Consider the following 25,846-nt stretch of genomic DNA (forward strand, 5'->3'; position numbering starts at 1 on the left):
GTGCCATGTTTATCACTTTATCCCCACTCAGCACCCTGTTTTTGTCCACTGATCAGTTCCGACTATCATTGTTGGAGTGGGCCAATAGAGATGAAGGACAGAAAGATCAGCCCATGGCAGGAACCTTATGACAAAGAGCCAGGATTGCAGTTAGGGTAGAAAAGGATCTACTAAGACTCTATTTTAGATCAAACTTTTTTGTTCTCCACCCTAGTGTTGCTGATGGAGTTGCAATCACTGGTGGTCACACACGTGTGTGGTCACAGCTCTCACTGAGGGCTGTCTATACTTCAAATCTTGTGTCTGCACACACGCTTACAGGGGGTCAGACTCTAGTCCCAGTGCTCATACACACTGGTTGTAGTGCTTCCTGACAGTCATTGCAGTGCTCATATAACTGCTTGCCAGGTATTATAAACTCCTGTCAGTGTTTGCACATATTTTGTTTGGTTTGGTTTTTGGGTCACACCTGGAAGGGCTCAGAGGTTATTCCTGCTCTATGCTCAGAAATCACTCCTGGCAGGCTTGGGGAACCATATAGGATGCCGACTTTCGAACCACTGTCCTGCATGGAAAGCAAAAGCCCTGCCTCCATGTTATCTCTCCAGCCTGTTTGCACATATTTTTATCTACTTAATTTGGGGGCCACACTTGGCCGTGCTTAGGGCTTACTCCTGACACTGCTCCAGGCTCACCTGGTGGTGCTCAGGGGACCATCTGTGAGGTTGGGGATTGAACTGGAGTCAGCTGTGAACAAGGTAACCATCTTACTGTACTTTCTGGCCCAACACGACTTTTTTTATTTATTGAGGGGGAGGTTGGGCCACATCTGGTGACATTCAGGGGTCACTCTTGGCTCTGCACTCAGAAATCACTCCTGGCAGGCTCAAGGGACCATATGGGATGCCAGGGAACAAAGCTGGGCCCGTCCTGGGTTGTTGACATGCAAGGTAAGTGCCCTATCGCTGTGCTATGACTCTAGCCCCTATTTGTTTTTTTGTTTTTGTTTTTGGGTCACACCCGGCAGCACTCAGGGATTACTCCTGGCTCTATGCCCAGAAATTGCCCCTGGTAGGCTCAGGGGACCATATGGGATGCCGGGATTCAAACCACACCCTTCTGCATGAAAGGCAAACGCCTTACCTCCATGCTCTCTCTCCGGCCCCAACCCCTATTTATTTTTTGTTTAACATTTTTTTATTTAGTCACTGTGAAAGTACAAAGTTATTCTTGGTTAGGGTTCTGGCATACATGGCCTCAACACCAGTCTCTTCGCCAGTGTCTCCTTTCCTTCACCAACACCCCACGCCCTCATTTGTTTTCCACCTGCTAGTCTGCTTCTACAGAGATGCTTTTATTTGCATTTGCAGTGGTGTATAGTTAGTTCACACATTCCACTATTCCATCTTTCCAAACCCCCTCCTCTGGCCGAACGATTCCCTCGCCATCGACATTGTCCCCTCCCTGTCCTCGGGCCCAAGACTGGCAAGCAGCATACTTCCTACTAAATACTGATTGTTGTTTTATTTCCATTGTTTCTGGGTGTTTGTTATTACATTCTCGTTTCTTTATATCCTGATGAGACCATTTTGTGTCTGTCTCTCTTCCTCGAACTTCAATCAGCATACTTTTATTCCCCCAACACCTTTTTAGCTGCAGTGTTCAGCAGGCATTCCACTCCTCTAACTGTGGTGCTTGCAAACCCAACTTCACTGTAGCTAGAAATCACATGTACCACAGACAGCAATGCTGCCAGGCTCAAACAGAATAGCTGCCAGGATTTCTATCTGATAGCATAAGGATTGAATTTATGACCATATGCTTGCAAGGTGGGCTCCAACTCACGGAGTCACTCCTCTGTACTCAGAAGTTATTTTGTCGCTGTTTTGGAGTCATGCCTGGTAGTAGTAAATGCTTATTCCTGGCTTTGTGCTCAAGAATCATTCCTGGAAGACCAGGGGACTGGGAATTGAACCCAGGTCAGCTCTATGCAAGACAAAGATACTAGCACTTAGCCCCAGAAATGATCAATTTTGTTTTGGGGCCGCGTGTGGGGTTGCCCAGGAATTTCTCTTCATTCTGTACTCGGGAATCACTCCCGGTGGGCTCAGGGGACCATCTAGCTGCATGTGGAGGATCAAACCAGGTTTTGTTGTGTGCGATATCCAAAGGCTACCGATGGTTTATAAATGAAGGGGCTAAGGCGAAGGCAAACATAAAGGGTTATTTGGAGAAAGCTCTATTACTGGACTATCAATCAGTCCATGTAAGGGAATGTATGATCTTCTTTGTTGAAGGGTCCCTTGATTCGGAAGCAACTCCAGTGTGGTTTTATCTCTAGATTCTTTTTTTTTTTTTTTTTTTGGTTTTTGGGCCACATCCTGTGACGCTCAGGGGTTACTCCTGGCTATGCGCTCAGAAGTCGCTCCTGGCTTCTTGGGGGACCATATGGGACGCCGGGGGATCGAACCGCGGTCCGTCCTAGGCTAGCACAGGCAAGGCAGGCACCTTACCTCCAGCGCCACCGCCCGGCCCCTAGATTCTTTTTTTGGTTTTGGGTCACACCCGGCAGCGCTTAGGGGTTACTCCTGGCTCCACACTCAGAAATCACTCCTGGCAGGCTCGGGGGACCCTATGGGATGCCGGGATTCGAACCACCGTCGTTCTGCATGCAAGGCAGGTGCCTTACCTCCATGCTATCTCTCTGGCCCGTTTCTAGATTCTTGATCCAGTCAGTGGGATTCTTGGTTCTCCAGTTGCCGAAGAGGGCAAGCTACTCAGAGGACAAGATCTTGGGCTAAAGAGATAGTACACCGGGTAGGGTATTGCCTTGATGTGGTTGACCCAGGTTCAATCCCTGGCACCCTGTCTAGTCGTGACCACACAGCCAGTAGTCCTGGGACTAGATCATGCTGTTAGTGAAGAAGCTTTGGCTCTTAAAAAAAAAAAAAAAAAGTGGGGGAAATATGTTAGTTCCTGTTTAAACCAATGTTGGGTAGTCCTGATCTGTAATTTTAGTAACATTGGAGAATAGTGTATGGCAGTATTCATTTGGGGGGGGGGGGCTGGGTCACACTTGGTCACACACACGCTATCTCTCTGACCCCAAGTATTCTATACTAGAAAAAAAAAGCATTCTATTACTATTGTTTTTCCTTCAACCTGTATGAACCATGAAGTACACAGTCACTGCGAAAAAGCCACAAACATATTTCAACCATTAAAAAAATCCTGGGGCCGGAGAGATAGCATGGAGGTAAGGCGTTTGCCTTTCATGCAGGTCATTGGTTCGAATCCCGGCATCCCATATGGTCCCCATGCCTGCTCTGAGAGTAGAGCCAGGAGTAACCCCTGAACACTGCTGGGTGTGACCCAAAAACCAAAAAAAAAAAAAAAAAAAAAAAATCCTAACAGTGCTAATTAAGAGATGCTAATTTCTGATAACAACATTCTTCAACCAAGTTGCAGATGGCATATATGAAGGAATATACATATTCTTAATTTTTAGGGACTACCATGGTGGTGCTCAGGGCTTAGTCCTGGCTGTCATCAGGGATCATTCCTGATCAAGAAATATCACTCGGGGCTGGAGAGATAGCATGGAGGTAAGGCGTTTGCCTTTCATGCAAGAGGTCATCGGTTCGAATCCCAGCGTCCCATATGGTCCCCCGTGCCTGCCAGGAGCAATTTCTGAGCATGGAGCCAGGAGTAACCCTGAGCACTGCCGGGTGTGACCCAAAAAAACCACAAAAAAAAAAAAAAGAAATATCACTCAAAAGGGGTTCATATGGGGCCCGAGAGATAGCATGGAGGTAAGGCATTTGCCTTGCATGCAGGTCATCGGTTCGAATTCCGGCATCCCGTATGGTCTCCCAAGCCTGCCAGGAGTGATTTCTGAGCAGAGCTAGGAGTAATCCAAGTGCTGCTGAATGTGACCCAAAAACAAACAAACAAAAAACAAACAAACAAAAAAAAGGGGGTGTGTGTTCATATGCAATGTTAAGAATCCAATCTGTATTGGCCACATATAAGTCCCCTACATGGTGTACTATTTCTCCAGGCTGATACAATTATTTATAACCTGATCATTCTAAGCTAATATATTTTGCCATTTAACATTTTGGAGAGATAGGCCACAAAACCTGGGCAGGGAACTGGAGGGGTGTGCTCAAAGATTAAACAGGCCTGTGTTCGAGGTAAACTCCTTAACTCCTATACTATCTTTCCAATGTTTTTTTTTTTTTTTTTTGGTTTTTGGGCCACACCCATTTGACGCTCAGGGGTTACTCCTGGCTATGCACTCAGAAATCGCCCCTGGCTTGGGGGGACCCTATGGGACGCCGGGGATCGATCCCCGGTCCTTCCTTGGCTAGCGCTTGCAAGGCAGATGCCTTACCTCTAGCGCCACCTTCCCGGCCCCTATCTTTCCAACCTTTAAAATGTATTTACCTATAACAAGAGAAAAAATGTTGTCTTCTTCATCTACCTGTTTTTAAAGACTAATAGTATTTAGATTTTCCCAATGGGGCTGGAGAAATAGTACAGCTGGTAAGGCATCTGCATGCCAACCCTGGTTCAATTCCAACATCCCAAATAGTCCTGATTTCCACCGGAAGTGACCCAGACAGAGTGTAGAGACAGGTGTAAGCTGGCACCACTATGCCTAAGCACCAAAACCAAAATACTTCATTTTCCCCAAGTTGTGCCCAAAGAATGTAAATTCAGATATTTAAAAACAAAGTTATATAGAACTAATTTAAATGGTATCTCATATATGTACTGAACTATTTTATAGTGATTATTGAAAGATAGTATGTAATATCTACTAAAAGGAGTGATACTATTTTTAATGAATAAGTTAAGATCTAAACAGTGTTGGCTCTGTCACCTGGGATCACTCCTGGGGAGTTCTGGGGACCAATCTTACAAGATTGCAAGAACTGAACCCAGGTGGATGCATGCAAGGCCAATGTGTTTCCCTCTATACTATCGCTTCAACCCAGGCCTTTTGTAAGAAAGGCTATGAAATCAACTTCAGTATTCTTTCTGCATTTAAATTAAGTAGGAAGAGGAGTCCTACAAAACAAAAATTTGGGGCCAGAGTGTAGCGCAGAGGTATGGCATTTGTCTTGCATGCAGCTGACCCAGGACAGACCTGGGTTCAATCCCAGGTGTCCCATATGGTCCCCCAAGCCAGGAGCAACTTCTGAGCGTCACCGGGTATGGCCCAAAAACCAAAACACCATGGGCCCGGAGAGATAGCACAGCGGCGTTTGCCTTGCAAGCAGCTGATCCAGGACCAAAGGTGGTTGGTTCGAATCCAGGTGTCCCACATGGTCCCCCGTGCCTGCCAGGAGCTATTTCTGAGCAGACAGCCAGGAGTAACCCCTGAGCACCGCAGGGTGTGGCCCAAAAACCAAAAAAAAAAAAAAAAAAAACCAAAACACCAAAAATTTATTTTACAGGCCAAAGAGATAGAACAGCAGCAGGGTGTTTGCTTCCACATGGCCAACCCAGGACAGACCCAAGTTCAGTTCCTGGCATCCCCTATGGTCCCGAGCCTACCAGGACAGGGTTATGACAAAACAAAACAAAATGTATTTTTCCTTCAAGCATTCAAACTCCTACTTAAATATAACCGAGACATCCAAAATCTTTAATATCCAAGGCCTTTAATCCAATTTTTGGTAATGACCATCCACATTACATCACACCTTGAAAACAGTGATTCCTTCAGATGCTGGTGGAGATAAATATTAAATGGCAGGTCTCCTTTAAAAATAAAATAGATAAAGAGGACGGGAAAGAGAAACTCTGAAAATCACACAAAAATATTGTTACCAGTCAGACTTTCTCAGGTTCCCAACACAATTTAGTTACCTTTTTTAATCAGTACATAATTTTAAATTGGTAAAATAGATAAGCATGATGTGTGTGTTTAAAGTTACTTGTTTTTTTACATCAGTATATAATTTGAAATTTGCAAATTAGTAAGGAATGAAAAGTGTTTACGCCTGGGCAGTGCTGAGGGTTGCTCATATGGTGCCAGGGACTGAACCAGGACTGGTTGTTACAAACAAGTGCCTGAAGCCACTATACTTTGTCTCCACCCAATGTGTGTTATGCTTTAGTTAAAGACAGTAAATATGAAGATACTATTGTTAAACCAATTGACATCTTTTGCTACCAGTAGCTGTGCAAAATAAAATTAAAATAATACTTCCTGTAGTGGTATCATTGAAAAGCTCCTTGATATGACAATAACAACTTTCAAATTCTGGTCACAAACTGCATATAAATTGTAAGATTATTAAAATACACCTTTTAAAAAAATAATAAGATGACCATTTATACCTAAATAAGGTTTCTCAGAGAGATATGAAATACTTTAGCATATAAAAGTAGCTGTTTCTTTTCCATAAGGACAATTCTGTTGCTTCACAAAACAACATATGATCCAAGGCAAATGATTTCTTTCAGATGCCCTAATCTCTAAGTCTGAGGTATGCTTCAAGAGACTATATCCATATAAAGAAAAATAACAACAACAAAACCAAGGGGGGACATTTGGAAATAAGACCATAGTCACAAATACAAGTTGTTTTTTTTTTTTTTTTTTTTTGGGTCAGGAGTGTCCTAAAAGGCTGTATTAAGAGAAAATGAGAAAGATTCCAAAGCCATTTTTCTCTTACAAACTAGACTGGGTTCCTTAGAGGGTGATTAAAGACACAGCTATTTACGAATGTGCTATGTCATGTGTGCCTGTTTTACACAGTGGTTTCTGCAGGACACTCCTGTTCAAGCCCAAACCCAAAACCAAAATCGTCTATTTTTGGCAAAGTAATATAAAGTTTAAATAAAACAAAAAATACCCACAGTAACAACCACACAAACAATTATAACAGTGATTCAGGCAAAAAAAAAATTCCCATGTCAAACAACAGAAACAGTGTTTTGGGAAAAACCTCTACACAACAAATCGTATTGGAAATTAATCCTACACTCAAATCACTATAACATGAAGGACTCATAAGTTGCTTTTAAAATATGAACAGTGGGGCCGACAAGGTGGTGCTAGAGGTAAGGCGTCTGCCTTGCAAGCACTAGCCAAGGAAGGACTGCGGTTCGATCCCTCGGCGTCCCATAGGGTCCCCCCAAGCCAGGGGCGATTTCTGAGCACTTAGCCAGGAGTATAGCCCCTGAGCATCAAATGGGTGTGGCCCGAAAAACCAAAAAAAAAAAAATTATATATATATATATATATATATATATATATATATGAACGGTATAGTTTAAAATATAGTTGATTATGATTTTAGCAAGTAGAATGTCTTTGAAAATATCCAAGTTAATTAAGTAGGACCAATTAGTATAAACACATACTTAATACTAGATGCCTTCCTTCTTTGCTTCTGGACAAATGGGTAAGATTAAATATGAAAATGGAATAGGACATAATGAAATAAAATCTACAAGACGATAGAAAAGGAAGCACCATGCTACTAATAAACACAATGAGTACGTGAATGGCGCGATTTTAAGCAGTGACTACTCCAAAGAATGCCTTTGCAGGTTACATGTCATCTTCGAGTTAAAAAGCTTCAAGACGAGCAGCTGCATTTTGTGAAACACGTAGGGCAACAGAAGGCACTACCAAAGCATTAATTCCTTTACAACTGTGGTAAGACAGTCCAGTCTTCTCCTTCTTCCTAAGAAGACAGCCAGTGTGAACATTATTTTTGTATCACCCTGAGGTTTAACATGTTTGGGCAAAGCAGCACCGATTTAAAAAATATATCTGCAGTGCCAGCACTGCAGCTTGGGAATCACGTACACTGATGGCCCCACACGGTCTCTCATAAGAGCACTTTAGAACATGATTAAAAAGATACAAAATGCCTTTCGGTGTTTCAGAATTAGAGTGAAACCACAGATGACCATTTAAAAAATAATGCACTAAAAACGTCTGTATATACACGATAGCTTTTCCATCCTGTGTCTAGGATTCACGGCTACGTTTTTACTCCGAGAGGCCAACGTTGTGCGTTGAGTTGAAATGTCAGTATCCTTTGCGGTGCACAGTCCTTTTTGGCTGGGTAATTCTGGAATTATCATGTCATTCCTGTTTTGAGTAGAATGCCTTGTAGGTCCTCTGGCAACGCTAAAATAATGTCATCTATGTGTGTCCGTAATTTCTCCAGAGTGTCAGGCTTCACAGGTAAATGATCTCGATTAGCCTGCGACTAAAATAAACATTTAGAAACATTTTAATTCTGAGTCTACATTAAAGTATTATAGCCTCTAAATAAGTTATTTTAGTGATCTGATAACTTAATTATCTAGAAACTAATGATTTGGACCAGAACTTACAGAAACTGAGAAAAAAGCAAATACCATCATTTAAATAAAACATTGCTGAAATCCACAAAAGCTTCTGAGGATCCAAGTACAGCAGACAGAGTGCTTGCTTTGCAAGAGGCTGACCAGAGTTTGATCACTAGCACCTCATATGGTCTCCCTAAGCCCTAAGGAGTGATCTCTGAGCACAGAGCCAATAGAAGCTCTAGCTAAGGTGTCTGCCTTGCAAGCGCTAGCCAAGGAAGGACCGAGGTTCAAATCCACCAGTGTCCCATATGGTCCCCCCAAGCCAGGGGCAATTTCTGAGCCCTTAGCCAGGAGTAACTCCTGAGCATCAAACGGGTGTGGCCTCAAAAGCCAAAATATATATATATATATATATATATATAGATACAATATAAGCTCTGAACACTGCTGGGTAAGGCCAAAAATAAATAAATAAATAAATAAATAAATAAAAGCTGCTACGTATGGGCCTGAGATAATATAGGGAGTGAAATATTTTCTTTGCATGAGGTCAATCCAGATTTGATCACCAGCACTTCTGGTCCCCTGAGTACCCCTGGGACCAACCCTGAACTCAGAGCCAAGAGCTGACCCCAAGCCCCACCAGGGGTGTCCTATCGACCCTCCTCAAGACTTCTATGTAAGATAATATTTAATGCCTACACATCCCGTGTATTTCTAAGTGTAAAAAACAATGTGTTTCTAAGTATAAAACAAAACAACAGTTTCTTTGTGGAAGTTACATTTGATCTTCAGCACCCATGGTTCCCTGAGTGAGCATGGTGGGGGGGATCCAACACCTCAGGTTCCGAGTACTCTTTGAGAACCCACCATCCACCCAAGTGGGAAACAAAGGAAGTTTATGTATGACACGTTCTGGTCACCTCAAAGAAAAAAAGATCTTCCACAAAAAGTTAGTTTATTTTTGTTTTGGCTACATACCAGTTTATTTTTTAGCTTCAGTACAAGGTCTACCGTTTCTACCTCTGTGTGTTTCTGGGTCCAGAGAAGCAAGTCCTGGGGGAAAAAAGAACATACCCCAATCAGCAAATATTCAAAATAGTATTCTAACCCCTCACTTCATTAGGATAGTCTATTGGGAAGGAAAGGCAGGAAACCCAGATACAGCATTATAGTACAAGAATAATTCTGTATATGACTTCTTTGGTACATAACATTTTAACAACATTGATTAAATATAAGCAAAATGGTTGTCTAATATTTGGGAGAAAAGAAATGTCAAAAATTCTTATCCAAGGTGGACCTTTAGATCAGCCCAGAGAAACAAAACTGCAAGTAAAAGTAGAATACCAATCCCTACCCCACCCCACCCCATATGCATTTTAGTTATAAGGAACATTAGCTAACAAACCAAGAAAACTGTAAACAAAATACATTATTGTATATCAGTTTTATATCTTTAAGCAAGCTATTCATGTGCTTATTCACGGTTCCCCGTTTTTGTATTTCTTCTACAAAATCAGTCACTGAGTTTAGAAAGTTAACACCGAGGCAAACCTACCTCAAGCTAAATACAAATGAAAATGAAACTATCTCTAACATATATACAAGTATTGGGATGGGAGGTTTTGAGCAAGTTAGATGGCACTCAAGAGTTTAATCCCTCAGGGGATTAAATACAGTGCTAGAGATCAAACTAGGGCAACCTTAGACAAGCAAGTACCTTAACCTCTGTACTATTTCTAGCTCCATCTTTGAATGTTTCCACAAGTAGTCTGATACAGAAATTCCAATGACATTAAAGAACTTGACAAAATCAGTTCAAATTCAAAAAAGAATGTTAATAGTAATTAAAAAGGTGAATCAGATATGCTAATAAGATCTAGTGGAAAGTCTGTGGTTATAGCATTTGCTAAGTTCTGTGGTTTAACAGCCCACATAGCCAAAGTCAAGCTACCAACCTGAGATCACTGGTTTAAGGAAGGAAAGAGATGGTCAGCTCTGAGTGAGAGCAAATCTTGAGCACACTATCGGCTCTACCGTTTAGCAGTCAGCTAACTTCTAAGCCTCAGGCATTCTATGACACAAGTCATATAATAAATCTACTTCACTGACCAGTCAAGATTAAAATTCACCGTCAACGGCAAAAGAGATAGCACAGTACGTAGGGTGGGTGCCTTGCATACATTCTACCTTGCTTCAATCTTCAGCACCACTTATGGTCCCTGCAGCCCCCCATCCCCCAGGACTGATCCCTGAGCACAGAGCCAGAAGTAAGCCCTGAACACCTCTCGTGGGCCCCAAAACACCAAAAAAGATTCATCAAAACCACTAAACTAAAAACAAACAGCAGCAAAAAATCCACCATTCAATAAAGCATTTTTTTAGCACATTGCAAATTTTGAAATGTTATTTCCTACATAATAGTGAAAACAGTATTGACCTCCCAGACTCAAAAGACAACTAATTTTACTTTTAATTTATTCATCGTAGTCTTTTTTCTAACCTCTTCACAAAGAGCTTCTAGATGGAGTGCTTCCAATTTCTGGGTCATTTCCTTCCGCCGGGTCTTAAACCAGCCATCAAAATTCGGAGATTTTAGAAAATGCCTACAAAAATAAATTTTTCAAAAGCCAAGTTTGATTTGCTTTATAGCTGCTCCACGATACCTTCCCTAATATTGCTCAGAAACCATATAAAACATAATAATTTTTTTAGAAGTTTAAGTCCAGATTTTTGCATTGCTTTATTTTGTGTATACGTGAGTGCGTATATACTTGTATATATACATATCATATCATATATGCACAAACATATACAGTGGGGGGATGGAAATTGAACCCAGGGCCCCAGGCATGAGCTTCCCCTCTGAGACACAGCCCTGGCCTCCCTGTCTTTAGGTACCTCTCTTTATAGAGGTCACACCCCAGCAGTGCCAGCCTGACAGATCAGTCCTTGGGCCAATACTGCTTGCTGGTGCTCAAGGCAACTGGAGTGATAGCAGAGACACTGGGGAGTTGTGCGATGTCAGGGACTGAACTGGGGGCCTCACATGCCCCAAGGTCTACCATTCGAGCTTTCTCTCCAATTTTGCTTTATTTTTAAATCAAGTTCAACAATTGAAAAAGGAAAACAAGACTAACCGGTAAAGCCCAATCCAATCCCCTTTTATCCTGGAGGTCAGCTGAGGTCCTGTTTTCTCAAGGGTTTTCATAAATTCTTCTGAAAGGAACTGTCTTAACTGAGGTGGACTCTAGAATATAGTACATATGGTATTTCAAAATTAGAAATGTCTAATTCAAGTAAGTTAATTATAGTTAAAGCACTAAAGTGAGAATTTATTCAAATAAGTATTTATACCTTCCATGGAGAAATACTTTTCTTTAAAGGCATCAAGCCTGCCACGTATCTTTCCTAAAACCAAGGAAAAAACATTAACCAAAGTTAGATGTCAGTAGCCCAAGAATCCTGAATCATGTTCAACAGACCAAGTTCAAAGAAACGTGTTTCCAACTTTTTATCGTTTATTCTTTCAGTAGACACCAGCAATAACTCCCCATAAAAGATATAAAGTGTAGGTTGAACTAAAAAGTCATATTATCAACACAAAATTAAACTAAATCTTAAGGTAATTCAGAGAGTACATCTATTTTTTTTTGGGGGGGGGGCACACCCGGTGACGCTCAGGGGTTACTCCTGGCTATGCGCTCAGAAGTCGCTCCTGTCTTGGGAGACCATATGGGACACCGGGGGATCGAACCGCAGTCCGTCCTAGGTTACCTTACCTCTAGCGCCACCACGCCGGCCCCAAGTACATCTATTTTTATGAATAAAATCAAACTTCCTGCACGACAATGTGCCAGAAAATATACTCAACATTTTACATGTTTGATCCTTTTTATTTTGCTTTGGGGCCACACTCAGTTGTGCTCAGGGCTTATACTTGGCTCTGTACTCAAGGAGTTTGGGGGCCTTTATATGGGGTGCTAGAAGCCACATATCAGGCAACTGCCTTACCCACTGTACTATTGCTCTGGCTCCCATTCTATCCTTTAAATAACATGCTGTATATCAAATACCTTGAATTTGTATTCAGATTTACTTGCCTTCAGTCTAAGCTCTCACATACTATAGTTGTACAAAAAATTTTGTTGTTGTTTTTGTGCCACACCAGTGCTGCTCTGTAGTCAGAAATTGCTCCTGGCAGGCTTGGGGGATCATATGGGATGCCAAGAATCAAACTGGGTCCCTCCTGGATTGGCTGCATGCAAGGCAAATGCCCTACTGCTGTGCTATCTCTCCAGCCCCAGTTAAGTGGAACACAATTAACTGAAACCCATAAACCAAGAGAGAGCCTTTCTCCCCAAAGTAGAGTATCAAAATTTCCAAGTTGCGCCCATGTAATACTCTGATAAATTATGTCTCACTGATAACTATAGGGAGTCCTCTCAAATGCATTCTACAAGTTTAAACTACATCGTGGTACTACCTAACACTCAAATTTTAGTATTTTAAATGTCATCCTACGAAACTTCAGTGAAGAACCACAAATATTTTTATTATGGTCTATCATATACCAGACTGAGGAAAAGATAGTAAACATACGAGTTAAGGCCCCTAACATCATGGAAATAGAGTAAGTTTAACTCAAGAAAATAATACCAGAGGGGCCAGAGTGATAGCAGAGCGGGCAGGGTGCTGGCCTTGCACATGGCAGCCCGGTTTTGATCTTTGGCATCCTATATAGCCCTCCAAACACCAAGAAAACGAAGAGAAGAGGAAAGAATCCCAGTAGAAGAAGCTCCAAGTCAACCTTTCTTGGAGCTGAGAATTTTAACCACGCACAATGATATCAGGGTAATTCCTGATTCTGTGCTCTGGGGACAGTCTAGGTGCCAGGAACCAAACTGGCCCCAGAATAACAATTTTTAAGTTCCAAAATGCAAGCTTTATCATCTATTGTACAAGAATGATGTGAGACTCTCCCCGTCTCACACAGATTTACAACAACTTAAGTTATTTACTAAATGACGTTTAGAATAAATAACTGTTAGAAAAGTTAAAAATAAGCCACAATTGGGCCCGGAGAGATAGCACAGCGGTGTTTGCCTTGCAAGCAGCAAATCCAGGACCTAAGGTGGTTGGTTCGAGTCCCGGTGTCCCATATGGTCCCCCGTGCCTGCCAGGAGCTATTTCTGAGCAGATAGCCAGGAGTAACCCCTGAGCACCGCCGGGTGTGACCCAAAAAAAAAAAAAAAAAAAAAAATAAGCCACAACTTACAAATACAGAAACTAATAAAAAGCTGTTTACATTTAAAGAGCTGTTTTTAAATCATTGAACATGATTGAACAAAATATAACTTAGGATGGGAAATTTTTCATGTGGTCTTCAAAAATTCATTTAACTAACCAAATATATGTCAACTTACTAATGGAATGATGAAACTTTGTGTCAGTTCCAAAAAATAGCGCCGAAGAATAACACTTTGAGCCTCAGATGGACGCTTCTGTTGAACACCCTTAAAAGAGGAAATAAAGAGAACTTACATTAGAGACAGTTCAACTAACGCAGGAATCTTTACTTGTACCGCACATACAAAATAAAATGAAGGGGCTGGAAATATAGTACAGAGGTTAAGGTACTTGCATTGGATGCAACCAACTTGAGTTCAACCCAGGTTAGATCCCTGGCGCAAGATATGATTCCTGGATCCCCACCAAGAGTGATCCCTCAACATGGCTTACTGTGGCCCCCAAACTAAAAACAAAAAAACCCAGAACAAGAAATCATAAAGCTGGCAAAGTGCAGCAGGTAAGGCACTTGGCTCGCACACACGCCTTCCTTCCGAGTTAGAATCTTCAGCACCACTTGTGTTCCTCTTGGCACGACGAGGGGCCACTGTGTGGAGACCTTAAAAGTCGGCTCTATTCCCTCTTCTTCCCCTGCCTTGTAATTGTTAGTGGTGGTGTTGATTGTGATCAGGGCTTTACACATGCTGGTTGGGGGAGGGGGGAGCACGGTCATTCTTCAGGCTGGAGAGCTGTTGACTTGCACTCAGTTGTGGTGAGCACTGAGATTTGCATCCCTTAATTGCAGAACTTGCAGATGCTCTCCATGGGGAGGTCTCACCTCTTTCTTGGGGGCTTACACATTCCTTGCAGCTAGAAATGTCCATGGCTACAGGGATCATCGATAACAGAGCCGCCAGGATTGTGTTTACTGCATGTGGGACACCAGAGATCCAAACTCACAATCAAAGGTATGTAAGGCAGGTCTTCTAAGTCCCTACATTATTTTTCTGACCCAATTATTATGAACTTATGGTCCAAAAAAAAAGAGGGCTTATTTTACATTAAGAAGAAGTACAGATTATCTAATTGGATATGGCACAGCGGAAAGACAGACATTTAAATTTGAGTAAGTAGGCTGGAGAGATAGCCTGGAGGTAGGGCATTTGCCTTCCATCCAGAAGGACAGTGGTTCGAATCCCGGCATCCCATAGGGTCCCCCGAGCCTGCCAGGGGCGATTTCTGAGCAGAGAGCCAGGAGGAACCCCTGAGCACTGCTGGGTGTGACCCAAAAACAAAATAAATATATAAATAAATAAATAAATAAATAAATGAAATTTGAGTAATTACCTTCTGTAATTGTTTTATGATTTCTTCATCTCTATTTAAATATGGCTTATAAGAAGTATACACTCCTAAGAAGAAAAAAAAATAAGGTAACCAGCAGGGTCAAAGTACGCTTTAAGTATACATTAAAAAAGTAATAAAAGTTGAGCAGTAATCACGCCCACAAACGTAGTTCCCTTGTTCAAACCGGGCTCCACAGACTCTTTTCTCAATGAGAGGTAAAGTGAGCCATGAAAGATCCTGGCTACACTGGAGCACATAGCAGGAAGCTGGCCGTGGCGAGGAAAAACGGCAAGCCAAGCCCCAAGCTACGCCGCTTGCCTCCAACACTCAGAATCACCGTGTTCCTAATGGCCCTGCCTCATTGCTGACCCTCTAAAATTCCCTTCGGGGACACCAATCTGATCCAACTTTGAGGTACACTGGGTTTTTGTGCTGTTATCGCCAGGGATTTTTGGGGGAAGTACAGGCACACTACCCCCACTATTTTGGCAGCTGAGTATATGCCCCTAAAATTCTCAGTATCAGTAACAGTGCCTTGACTCTCTAGACAACTTTATTTGACGCTGACATCCCTATTGGAACACATCAATGTAACAGAATGCACAGCTCCAAGAGCTTACTGACCCTTCTGCCACTCTATGAATGACTTCGTTGGAGAAACAATTTTCATAAATGTGCTTGCAATCGTACTTTTTCTTTCTTTTTAAACTTTCTTCCTTTTTAATTTTTTCTTTGTTTTCAGTAACACTGTTCTCGCTTCTTAAAGAAAATGCTGCATTTTCTTTAAATACATTAAAAAAATGAATAAAAGTCAATACCAGGTTTAGAATCCAAAGTCTTCAGGTTTTTCAATTTTTTCACTTTAACTTGCTTTGGAATTTCACCTGAAAGGAAACAAAGTTTTGTAGAATGATTCAAATTTCATATATTATAAAACTAGGATTTTATAAGACTCATCTGTTGACTTTATTAAGAGATGTTACAGTGACAGTATTAACATAGGAACAAAAAAACTCTTGGGCATATACTTTGTATGCAAGAGGACATTGCAGAGTCCCCTAAGCACCATCAGAAGCAGCCCCTTAGCACCATGAAATGTGGTTCCCCAAAAAATAAACAAAAAAACAAAATGTCTGGCTGAAGTGATAGTACTGCAGATAAGGCATTTGCCCTGTCCAAAGCCACCTAAATTTACCTGGGTAATCCCAACTATCACACAATCCCCTTAGCACCACCAGGAGTGGTTCCTGAACACAGAATCAGGAGTAAGCTCGAGCACTATTGGGTGTGGCCCGGAAACCAAAACCAACAACCAAAAAATCCAATGTTGACTTTGAGTATTTGAACTTATTCCTAGTACTTTAAATTGGGCGAAAGAGACAGAACAATGGCTAAGGCGCTAGACCTGCACGTGGCGGATTCAAGTTTGATCCCTGAGCACCAATGGGAGTGGCCCTTGACTGAGTGTACCTCCCAAGGACAACCTAGTGTGGCCCAAAATTCTTTCCCCCAATAAAAACTGAATGAAGAGAGGTGTAGAGATAGCTCCATGGTAGGGTGCTTGCCTTGCACAAGGCCACCCCAGGTGTTTTATCCCCAGCATGCCATATGATCCTCAGAGGACCACCAGGAGTGATCCCTGAGCAGCTGAGCCAGAACTAAGCCCTAAGCATCCAAAATGGGCCCTAAACAAACAAACAACTGATAAAGGGAAACTGGATTCTTGTAGCATCACAGAAATGATTTGTACAAAGTATATGAAATGGATATTTGTTTGCTCTTTCATTAGTTCTTCACTTAAAAGTCTTCCTTTTGTCTCAACTTACAATTTAAAAATATTTGCCACATCTAGGAAATAGGAATTTTATGTGGCAAATACGAATAAAATACAAGTAAGAGTAAACAACTGAAAGTGACTCCAATTCAAAGCGACAACCCCCCCCCCCAAGCTCTCAGAAGTCCTTTTCACTTGCAGAAGCGTGTACGGCCCCAGGTGGTGACAGTGTGTGCTACTGCCACAGATCTCAAAGAGAGAACAGAGCTCTGGAGCCCAGTGGCTATGAGTCACTTTTCCATTTCGTTTTGTTCTGTTTCTGTGGCAGAGGGAGGGGCCACTCCTGAGAGTCCTCAGGGAACCTTGTGGAGCTGAGGAGGGAACTTGCATCCTCTGCATGCAAAGAAATGCTCAGCACTTCTGTCTTTTGGTTTTCGTTTTCACACTATACACACAATGCATTCCTGCCAGTCCTAAAGGAAGCATACAGGATGCTGGGGATCAAACCTTGGTCAGGTGCATGGGGGATAAGTGCCCTACTCTCTGTAATGTCTCTCCAGCCTCCACACCTGTCTCATTAGCAAAAAAATATCACAAGACAAAGATTTAGAAGCATCAAATTAAACAAAATTTAAGACTTTATTTCACTCTGTTACCTCTCTCTGCATAAGGGAATCTAAGAACTACAATCTAGATATTAGATAATAAGGACTCAAAATATTTTTGTTTAGATTATTACAAAGGTTAGATTGCTAACTACAGATGTCATAGGTATAAAATTACAGAAAAAGAAAAAAAAGAAGTCGGGGCCAGTGAGGTGGTGCTAGAGGTAAGGTGTCCGCCTTGCAAGCGCTAGCCAAGAAAGGACCGCAGTTCGATCCCTCAGCGTCCCATAGGGTCCCCCCAAGCCAAGGGCAATTTCTGAGCCCTTAGCCAGGAGTAACCCCTGAGCGTCAAACGGGTGTGGCCCGAAAAAATAAAAAGAAAGCTTTTCCAATGTATTCTAATTTTGGGGTGAGGTGTGTTTGGGCCACACCTGCCTGCACTCGGGGATCACTCCTGGCAGGCTGGGAGACCACACAGGGTGCTGGGGATCAAATCCAAGTCAGTTGGGTGCAAGTGCCTCCCTCCCTCAACTGTTATTATAGATCTGGCCTCTGTAATCTAAATGTTAAGTGATCTGAATAACAAATTATTTCAAATTTATTTTGAAATAATTTCTATCTCACAGAAAAATGTATGATAATACAGTATGGGGACCGAAGCGGTGGCGCAGCGGAAGGGACCATTTGGGATGTGGGGAATCAAACCCGGTCCATCGTGGATTGGCTGTGTGCAAGGCAAACACCCTACTGCTGTGCTATTACTCCAGCCCCGAGATTTAATTTTGTTGTGATTCAGTCAGTATTTGTAACAGTGAAATTTTTTTGGTGATAAGATGAAATAATTTGGGCCCGGAGAGATAGCATAGCGGCGTTTGCCTTGCAAGCAGCCGATCCAGGACCAAAGGTGGTTGGTTGGAATCTCAGTGTCCCATATGGTCCCCCGTGCCTGCCAGGAGCTATTTCTGAGCAGACAGTCAGGAGTAACCCCTGAGCAATGCCAGGTGTGGCCCCCCCAAAAAAAAGATGAAATAATTTATACACGTAAGAACCTATTTTAGGGGCCGGAGTAATAGCACAGCAGGTCAGACCTTGTAAGTGGCTGATCCGGATTCAATCCCCGGCATCCCATATGGTCCCTGGAACCTGTCAGGAGCGATTTCTGAGTGCAGAGCCAGGAGTAACTCCTAAGCCTGCTGAGTACGGCCCAAAAACAAACCAAGAAAATACCCTATTTTACTGAAAAGGTTTGCTCTTTTCCAAAGATTCATGATACTGTGAAGACTGCCATCAAAATAATTCAAAAGTTACGGAAACACGGGGAAAAAAATCTGTTCAGAAGCATTATACTTAAAAACAGCACACCAAGTTTATACTTTACCTGCAGGTTTAATGTCTCCTATTCGAATAATGTGTGGCCAGTGTTGAAGTGTTTTAGCAAAAAATGGATTGGTCACTCCTAATATGACTGAGGGCCTACAGAAAGACAAAAAGAAATCGTGAGAAAAAATGAATTTCCATCAGTGAGGAATAGTTTATCATTTTTAATAAAGAACAAATTTTTCTCTTCTTTTTCTCACTGCATTATATGTCAAACTCATGCCAGGTACCATGTCTGTTTTTTTACTTTGAATTTTTATTGGTTAGTTTTATTAGGTATTGTGGTTACAAAGTATTATACCAGTTTATAGGTTTTGTTTTGGTTTGGGACCACCCTGACCAATGCTCTGCACTCAGGACTTACTCCTGACAGTGCTCAAGGGAACCATATGAGATGCTGGAGACAGAATCTGAGTGGATCTCATGCAAGGCAAACACCCTACGTGCTCTACTATCTATTGCTCCCGTTCTGTTAGTTTATGTTTTGAAGTACAGAGTGACAACACCTTCCCAGGCTCCATGTTTAGCAGTAGGCATAAAAACGTGAAAAAGAAAAACAAGACCTCCAAAAGTATTCAGTATTACACATATGCCTGTGTGTGAGAGTATGTTTATTTATACACATACTACATACACAGATTTAATGCCAGAAATTAGAAACGAGGGTGGTACAAGCCAGGAGTGATTTCTGAGCACATAGCCAAGAGAAACTAAGGCTTGAGCATCAACAACAACAAAAAACAAAACAAAAAAGAAATGAGGGTGGTATAAATTATGTAATAATGACATAGGAAAAACTATTAAAACAATGAAAGAATACCTTCACTCAAAAGGTATTTGCATAAAGATGTGAAAATTACCGAATCAATATTTCCGTGAAGGTAAAGGAATTAAGGTAATGAGGGAGAAAGAACAGTATATGCAAAGCAATGAAGTAGAATCTCAATTTGTACAATGACATATAGTTCAATATTCTTAGAGCAAAAAATAGAATGAATGAACATTCTGAAATAAACATAGGTAGAAAGATGCTGTCCACATAACTAAGTGCCAGTTATGTACCAGGATGTTAAGTTCAGATGTTAATTTCTTTTTTTTTTTTTTTTTTTTTTTTTGGTTTTTCGAGCCACACCCGTTTGACGCTCAGGAGATACTCCTGGCTAAGCGCTCAGAAATCGCCCCTGGCTTGGGGGGACCATATGGGATGCCGGGGATCGAACCGAGGTCCTTCCTTGGCTAGCACTTGCAAGGCAACACCTTACCTCTAGCGCCACCTTGCCGGCCCCAGATGTTAATTTCTTTTTTTTTTTTTTGGTTTTTGGGCCACACCCAGTAACGCTCAGGGGTTACTCCTGGCTATGCGCTCAGAAGTCGCTCCTGGCTTGGGGGACCATATGGGAAACCGGGGGATCGAACTGCGGTCCATCCAAGGCTAACGCAGGCAAGACAGGCACCTTACCTCTAGCGCCACCGCCCAGCCCCATATATATGTTTTCCTGCAGGCGGCTAACCCAGGTTCAATCCCTGGCATGCCAGAGATAATTCCTGAGTGCAGAGCCAGGAGTAACCTGAGTACTGAGTACCACTTCAAACAAGCAAATAAACAAAACAAAGAATTCAATTTAAACATACCTAATTTAGAGTATCATTAACATGTTCTAATGGAATTTTTTTTTGTGTTCTTTTTTGGGGGGGGTTGTGGGGGAGAGTTCTGGGCCTACCCAGCAGTGCTCAGGGTTAATCCTGGATCTGTGCTCAGAAATTGCTCTTGGGGGGCCGGAGAGATAGCCTGGAGGTAAGGCGTTTGCCTTGCATGCAGAGGGTCCGTGGTTCGAACCCCAGCATCCCATAGGGTCCCCTGAGCCTGCCAGGAGCGATTTCTGAGCATGGAGTCAGGAGGAATCCCTGAGCGCTGCTGGGTGGGACCCAAGAACAAAAAAAAATAAAAAATAAATCGCTCCTGGCAGGATTGGGGGACAATGGGATGCTGGGGATTGAACCCAGGTCCATTCTGGGTCAGCCAGCCGCATGCAAGGCTGGCCCTATTGCTATGCTATCGCTCTGGTCTCTGGAATTTTCTTCTGAAGGATCATGAGTAGGATGCTCATTACAAGGATTAGGGGCACATGAAAAGCATTTTTCTTTTGTTTTGGACCACACCCAGCCACACTCAGGGGTTACTCCTGGCAGGCTGTGGGCACCATATGGGATGACGGGGATTGAACTCGGGGTCTGTCCTGAATTGTCTGTGTGCAAGGCAAATGCCCTACTGCTGTGCTATCACTCCGGCCAACAAAAAGCATTACTGATCCCCACAATGCGTGACTTCCTTGAGCATGACTGGCAGTGGCCCTGGTGATCCATGTGTGTTGAAACAAATTCAATGGTTGTCTAACATCTGGAAGTCCCCAGAGTCCCTACACCCTGTTTGGGAGCCACTCCCCAACCTCCAACCCTCAATAAAGTTGCTACGTATGTTTGAACTATGCAAAGAACTATGAACTATGGGCTATAACAATAGATTTCATTCACAATATATGTTAACAGGTGAACAGAAATACAGATAAGATTATATAGAAAAAGTAAGTCAGATCCCAAAACACTACATTAGAGAAAACCAATTAAATCATTTAAAGGTTTGGCAGAAAAACAAACATTTGCCCAGGAAACTGAAGATGCCCCACAAGAGAAGCATAAAAAGTAAAAATACTTTCAAGAATTGCTGAAACATAATAGTTTGGAAAAGTAAGGCAATAGAAATGTGTTAAATATTTCAGGTAGTACAAAATTGTACAGATAAAGGAATCAGGGGCCAAAGAGATAGCATGGAGGTAAAGCATTTGCCTTGCATGCAGAAGGTTGGTGGTTCAAATCCCGGCATCCCATATGGTCCCCTGAGCCTGCCAGGAGCGAGTTCTGAGCATAGAGCCAGGTGTGACCCAAAAACCAAAAAAAAAAAAAACAAAGAAAAAGAGAGGCCGGGAAGGTGGCGCTAGAGGTAAGGTGTCTGCCTTGCAAGCGCTAGCCAAGGAAGGACCTTGGTTTGATCCCCCGGTGTCCCATATGGTCCCCCCAAGCCAGGGGCAATGTCTGAGTGCTTAGCCAGGAGTAATCCCTGAGCATCAAACGGGTGTGGCCCGAAAAAAAAAAAAAAAAAAGAAAAGAAAAGAAAAGAAAAGAAATCATCCTGACAGAATGTCAGAAGCAACCAAAAAACAAAAATTTGTGACAGAAATTAACTATTTCTTTTGTTATATTAGAAACATGTCTATGAAAATGTAACTAATGGGCCAAAGAAATAGCATAGAGGTAAGGCGTTTGCCTTGCATGCAGGACGGTTGTTCGAATCCCGGCACCCCATATTGTCCCCTGAGCCTGCTTGGAGCAATTTCTGAGTGTAGAGCCAGGAGTAACCCCTAAACACTGCCAGGTGTGAAACCCCCCTCCAAAAAAAGGTAACTAATGAAGCAAGACCTAAAAAAAAAAAATTTTTTTTCTTCCACAGTGTGAGAATAATTTTCATGTTAAAATCAATAACTTAAAAGCAATAATGCAGGGTCGGAGAGATAGCGTGGAGGTAAGGCGTTTGCCTTTCATGCAGAAGGTCATCAGTTCAAATCCCGGTGTCCCATATGGTCCCCCGTGCCTGCCAGGAGCAATTTCTGAGCCTGGAGCCAGGAATAACCCCTGAGCACTGCTGGGTGTGACCCAAAAACCACAATAAATAAATAAATAAATAAATAAATAAATAAATAAATAAATAAATAAAAGCAATAATGCAAAGATAGAAGGAAGAGGAGGTCACAAGGTAAAGAGATCATGGATATAGCAAGGAAGAGTCCCTAAAGCAAAGAAGAATTTAAAGTACAGTCAGAAGGTTATTAATGATAATAGTTACCATTAATAAATAAAATCATTCAAGGAAAGTAAGATGATGATTCTGGAAGAATAAAATTTTTACCAGCAGTATCTCCAAGTCTCCCTTTACAAAATCAAACTGCCATTAGTCCAAGATTTAAATGTTTAAAAAACTACCAATATAAGTCTACATAATTTTGGTTATAAAGCAAAATGGTGGCCAATAAGAAGTATAGTTTACTCACGGAGCTTGAGTACGGGTAGTGTATTCTTTGAACTCACTGTCATGAATAGTGAAATAAGGTCGGAAATCACTGAAGTATTTTAGTGGAGAAATACAGCTGTGGAGCAAAAACAAACAAACAAACAAAAAAAACAAAAATAAAAAACCAGGTAAAACAAAAGACACAGAGATTAAAAGCCCAATCAACAAGTGGGAAATAGCTCTTCACAATTAGTATCTTCATAAGCACATCTTTATTTTAGTTTAAATACGAATACAAATGGAAATGTGTAACGTGGATTGTCTCTAGTCCAATGCCTTTCTTTATTAGACACTGACCACTTACAGAACTGTACTGGGAGCCAACTTTGAAGGAAGGGTCCTAAAACAGTGTCCAGAAGGAGGCGAGAGAGAAAGCGGGGGAGAGAGTGAAAGAGAGAGAGAAGCCAAATGCCTGCCCAGAGGCAGGCAGGAGTTGCGGAGGGAAACTGGGCACACTGGTAATGGGAAATGTGCATTGGTGAAGCGTGGGTACACTCTACAACTGAAACTCAATCGTAAATCGTTTTGAATTCTATGGTGCTTATACAAAAAGTAATAAATATTTTAAAAATATACTTATGGTTAGCAAAAACCATGAATTAAGTTTATCATTCACAAAATGGTGCTACATCAGGTACTGTCTTCTTACAGGGTTCCAATTTGGTTCAATGCAATGAATGTGCAAACACGCAGACAGGAGAGTGCTGTCACCATCACCAACGCAGCAGAATATACTTACTTAACAAGTGCTAGGACAGTCTCTGATGACTCTGATGGGGACGGCGCCATGACCACGAGGGGCTCCCCCAGCAGAACCAGCTCCCAAAGCATCTGACTATGAAGGAAAACGGGGCAGAAACACCTGAAAGGGGTTACACAGTAGAAATTCTGTTAGCTACCCATCTGTTTTCTAAATTTCTGTAAACAATATAATAGTGACATGTTGGGGTCATGGAGGTGTCTACAAGGGCCCTTGGTCTAAAGCATGCACAGGGTCTGATAGCACCATATTGTCTCACTAGGGGCCGGAGTGATAGCGCAGTGGTAGGGTGTTTGCCTTGCATGAGGCTGCCAAGAACGGACCTGGGCTCAATTCCCGGAATCCCATATGGTCCCCCGAGCCAGGCGCGATTTCTGAGCACATAGCCAGGAGTAACCCCCGAGCGTTACCGGGTGTGGCCCAAAAACCAAAAAAAAAAAAGGGAATGGGGCCAGAGGGATAGTAGAATGGCAGGGCGTTTGCCTTGCATGCAGGCAACCCAGGTTCGATCCCCAGCATCCCGTACAGTGAGGAAAGCCTGCCAGAAGTGATTTCTGAATGCAGAGCCAGGAATGACCTGAGCACCACTGGGTGTGGCCCAACCCCCCCTCTCCAAAAAACTGTCAAGACATATCTTTAAAGACATGTACAGTAGTTAAAATTGAATTTTATACGAATTTATAGCATAGGCAGGTTTGCCTTGCACGTAGCCAACCCAGGACAGATCCTGGTTCGATTCCCAGCATCCCATATGGTCCCCCAGGGCTGCCAGGAGCAATTTCTGAGTACGGAGCCAGGAGTAACCCCTGAGCGTCACCGGGTGTGACCCAAAACAAACAAACAAACAAAAAGAATATATATTAATACTTATCCTATAATGAATAAAATACTAAAACTAACAGAAGAGACTGAGCACAGAGCCAGGAGTAAACCCTGAGCACATCCAGGTGTGGCCCCCAAACCACAAAGTTTTCTATCATGCAATTTTCAATCTCAGTGCAGTTGATTTTCTTACACCATAATACTATTCTGATACTACACTGAATGAAAAATAAGCGTGCAATCCCCAATCTACATTCGAGTTCCCCTAATTGTCAAAACTCATAATATGCAGCTAAGGAATAAATCATTAATTTAAAATGTATAAAATATGAACACCCTTTTCAAATTTACCTGTGTTTTACGTAAGAATATTCCTTGTGGAAAGAAATAAGTAACACAAAGCAAAAGAGAAAAACCTAGCAGCAAAGTCTTTTTTTACTATTTACCTGAAAAGATCCACCTCATGAACAGTGGGCAAAACAACAGATATCTGCTTGTCTGTCTAAAAGAAAAAAAGAGATGCCAATAAAATATACTATAACCTTGCACACAGCTGACCTACGTTCCATCCTGGCACCCCGTATGGTCTTCAAAGCCCTCAAGGCAGGATTCTGAGCATTGCAGGAGTGTCCCACTTCCCCCAAAACTAAAAAGGTGAAATATGGGGCTGGAGCAATAGCACAGCAGTAGGGCGTTTGCCTTGCAAGCGGCTGACCCAGGATGGACCCAGTTTTGATCCCTGGCATTCTGTATGATCCCCGAGCCTGCCAGGAGCACTGCCAGATGTGGCCCAAGAACCAAAAACAAGTTAAAATGAAAATGCACTATTACGTAACAAACAAATTACATTGCTTTCTCTTTTTTTGGGGGGGAGGGGGGAAGAGCCAATACTTGGGAGCAACTCCTAGGTATCTGTGCTCAGCGATGCTCCCTGTGAGGACCAGGTGCTCAGTGGACCTTGTGTTGCTGCAAGCTGAACCCAGGCCCCTGCACGAAGAGCACGTCCGGTCTGTCGACCTACCACTCTAGTTTTACTCCATCTTTTAAAAGTATTTTCCTGGGGCCGGGCGGTGGCGCTAAAGGTAAGGTGCCTGCCTTGCCTGCGCTAACCTTGGACGGACCGCGGTTCGATCCCCCGGTGTCCCATATGGTCCCCCAAGCCAGGAGCAACTTCTGAGCATATAGCCAGGAGTAACCCCTGAGCGTTACTGGGTGTGGCCCAAAAACCAAAAAAAAAAAAAAAAAAAAAAGCATTTTTCTTTCCTAGGGCTGAGCAATAGATAGTACACTGAACAGGGAGTTTGTCTTGCACACCGCGGACCCAAATTAGAGCCCCTGGCAGCCAGGAGTAATTTATGAGTGTCCCATATGGTCCCCCAAGCCAGGAGCAACTTCTGAGCATATAGCCAGGAGTAACCCCT

The 25,846-nt window shown here is 42.4% G+C and overlaps 1 protein-coding gene across 1 annotated transcript in view; it reads right to left on the reverse strand.

The window, feature by feature from the left end:
- Positions 1 to 7,737: 7,737 nt before the first annotated feature.
- Positions 7,738 to 25,846, reverse strand: part of DENND6A (DENN domain containing 6A) — a 50,461-nt gene continuing 32,352 nt past the window's right edge. Inside the window, exons 9-20 of the mRNA XM_049777723.1 lie at positions 24,872 to 24,927; positions 23,583 to 23,705; positions 22,824 to 22,919; positions 18,722 to 18,816; positions 15,783 to 15,848; positions 14,965 to 15,029; positions 13,755 to 13,844; positions 11,686 to 11,739; positions 11,469 to 11,578; positions 10,832 to 10,934; positions 9,307 to 9,381; positions 7,738 to 8,243 (exon numbers count right to left, since the gene is read on the reverse strand). Coding sequence (XP_049633680.1) covers positions 8,112 to 8,243; positions 9,307 to 9,381; positions 10,832 to 10,934; positions 11,469 to 11,578; positions 11,686 to 11,739; positions 13,755 to 13,844; positions 14,965 to 15,029; positions 15,783 to 15,848; positions 18,722 to 18,816; positions 22,824 to 22,919; positions 23,583 to 23,705; positions 24,872 to 24,927 — 1,065 coding nt within the window. The 3' untranslated portion in view covers positions 7,738 to 8,111. The remainder of the gene's footprint in view (positions 8,244 to 9,306; positions 9,382 to 10,831; positions 10,935 to 11,468; positions 11,579 to 11,685; positions 11,740 to 13,754; positions 13,845 to 14,964; positions 15,030 to 15,782; positions 15,849 to 18,721; positions 18,817 to 22,823; positions 22,920 to 23,582; positions 23,706 to 24,871; positions 24,928 to 25,846) is intronic.

This window comes from Suncus etruscus, chromosome 7 (genome assembly GCF_024139225.1).
Source record: "Suncus etruscus isolate mSunEtr1 chromosome 7, mSunEtr1.pri.cur, whole genome shotgun sequence".
Lineage (NCBI taxonomy): Eukaryota > Metazoa > Chordata > Mammalia > Eulipotyphla > Soricidae > Suncus > Suncus etruscus.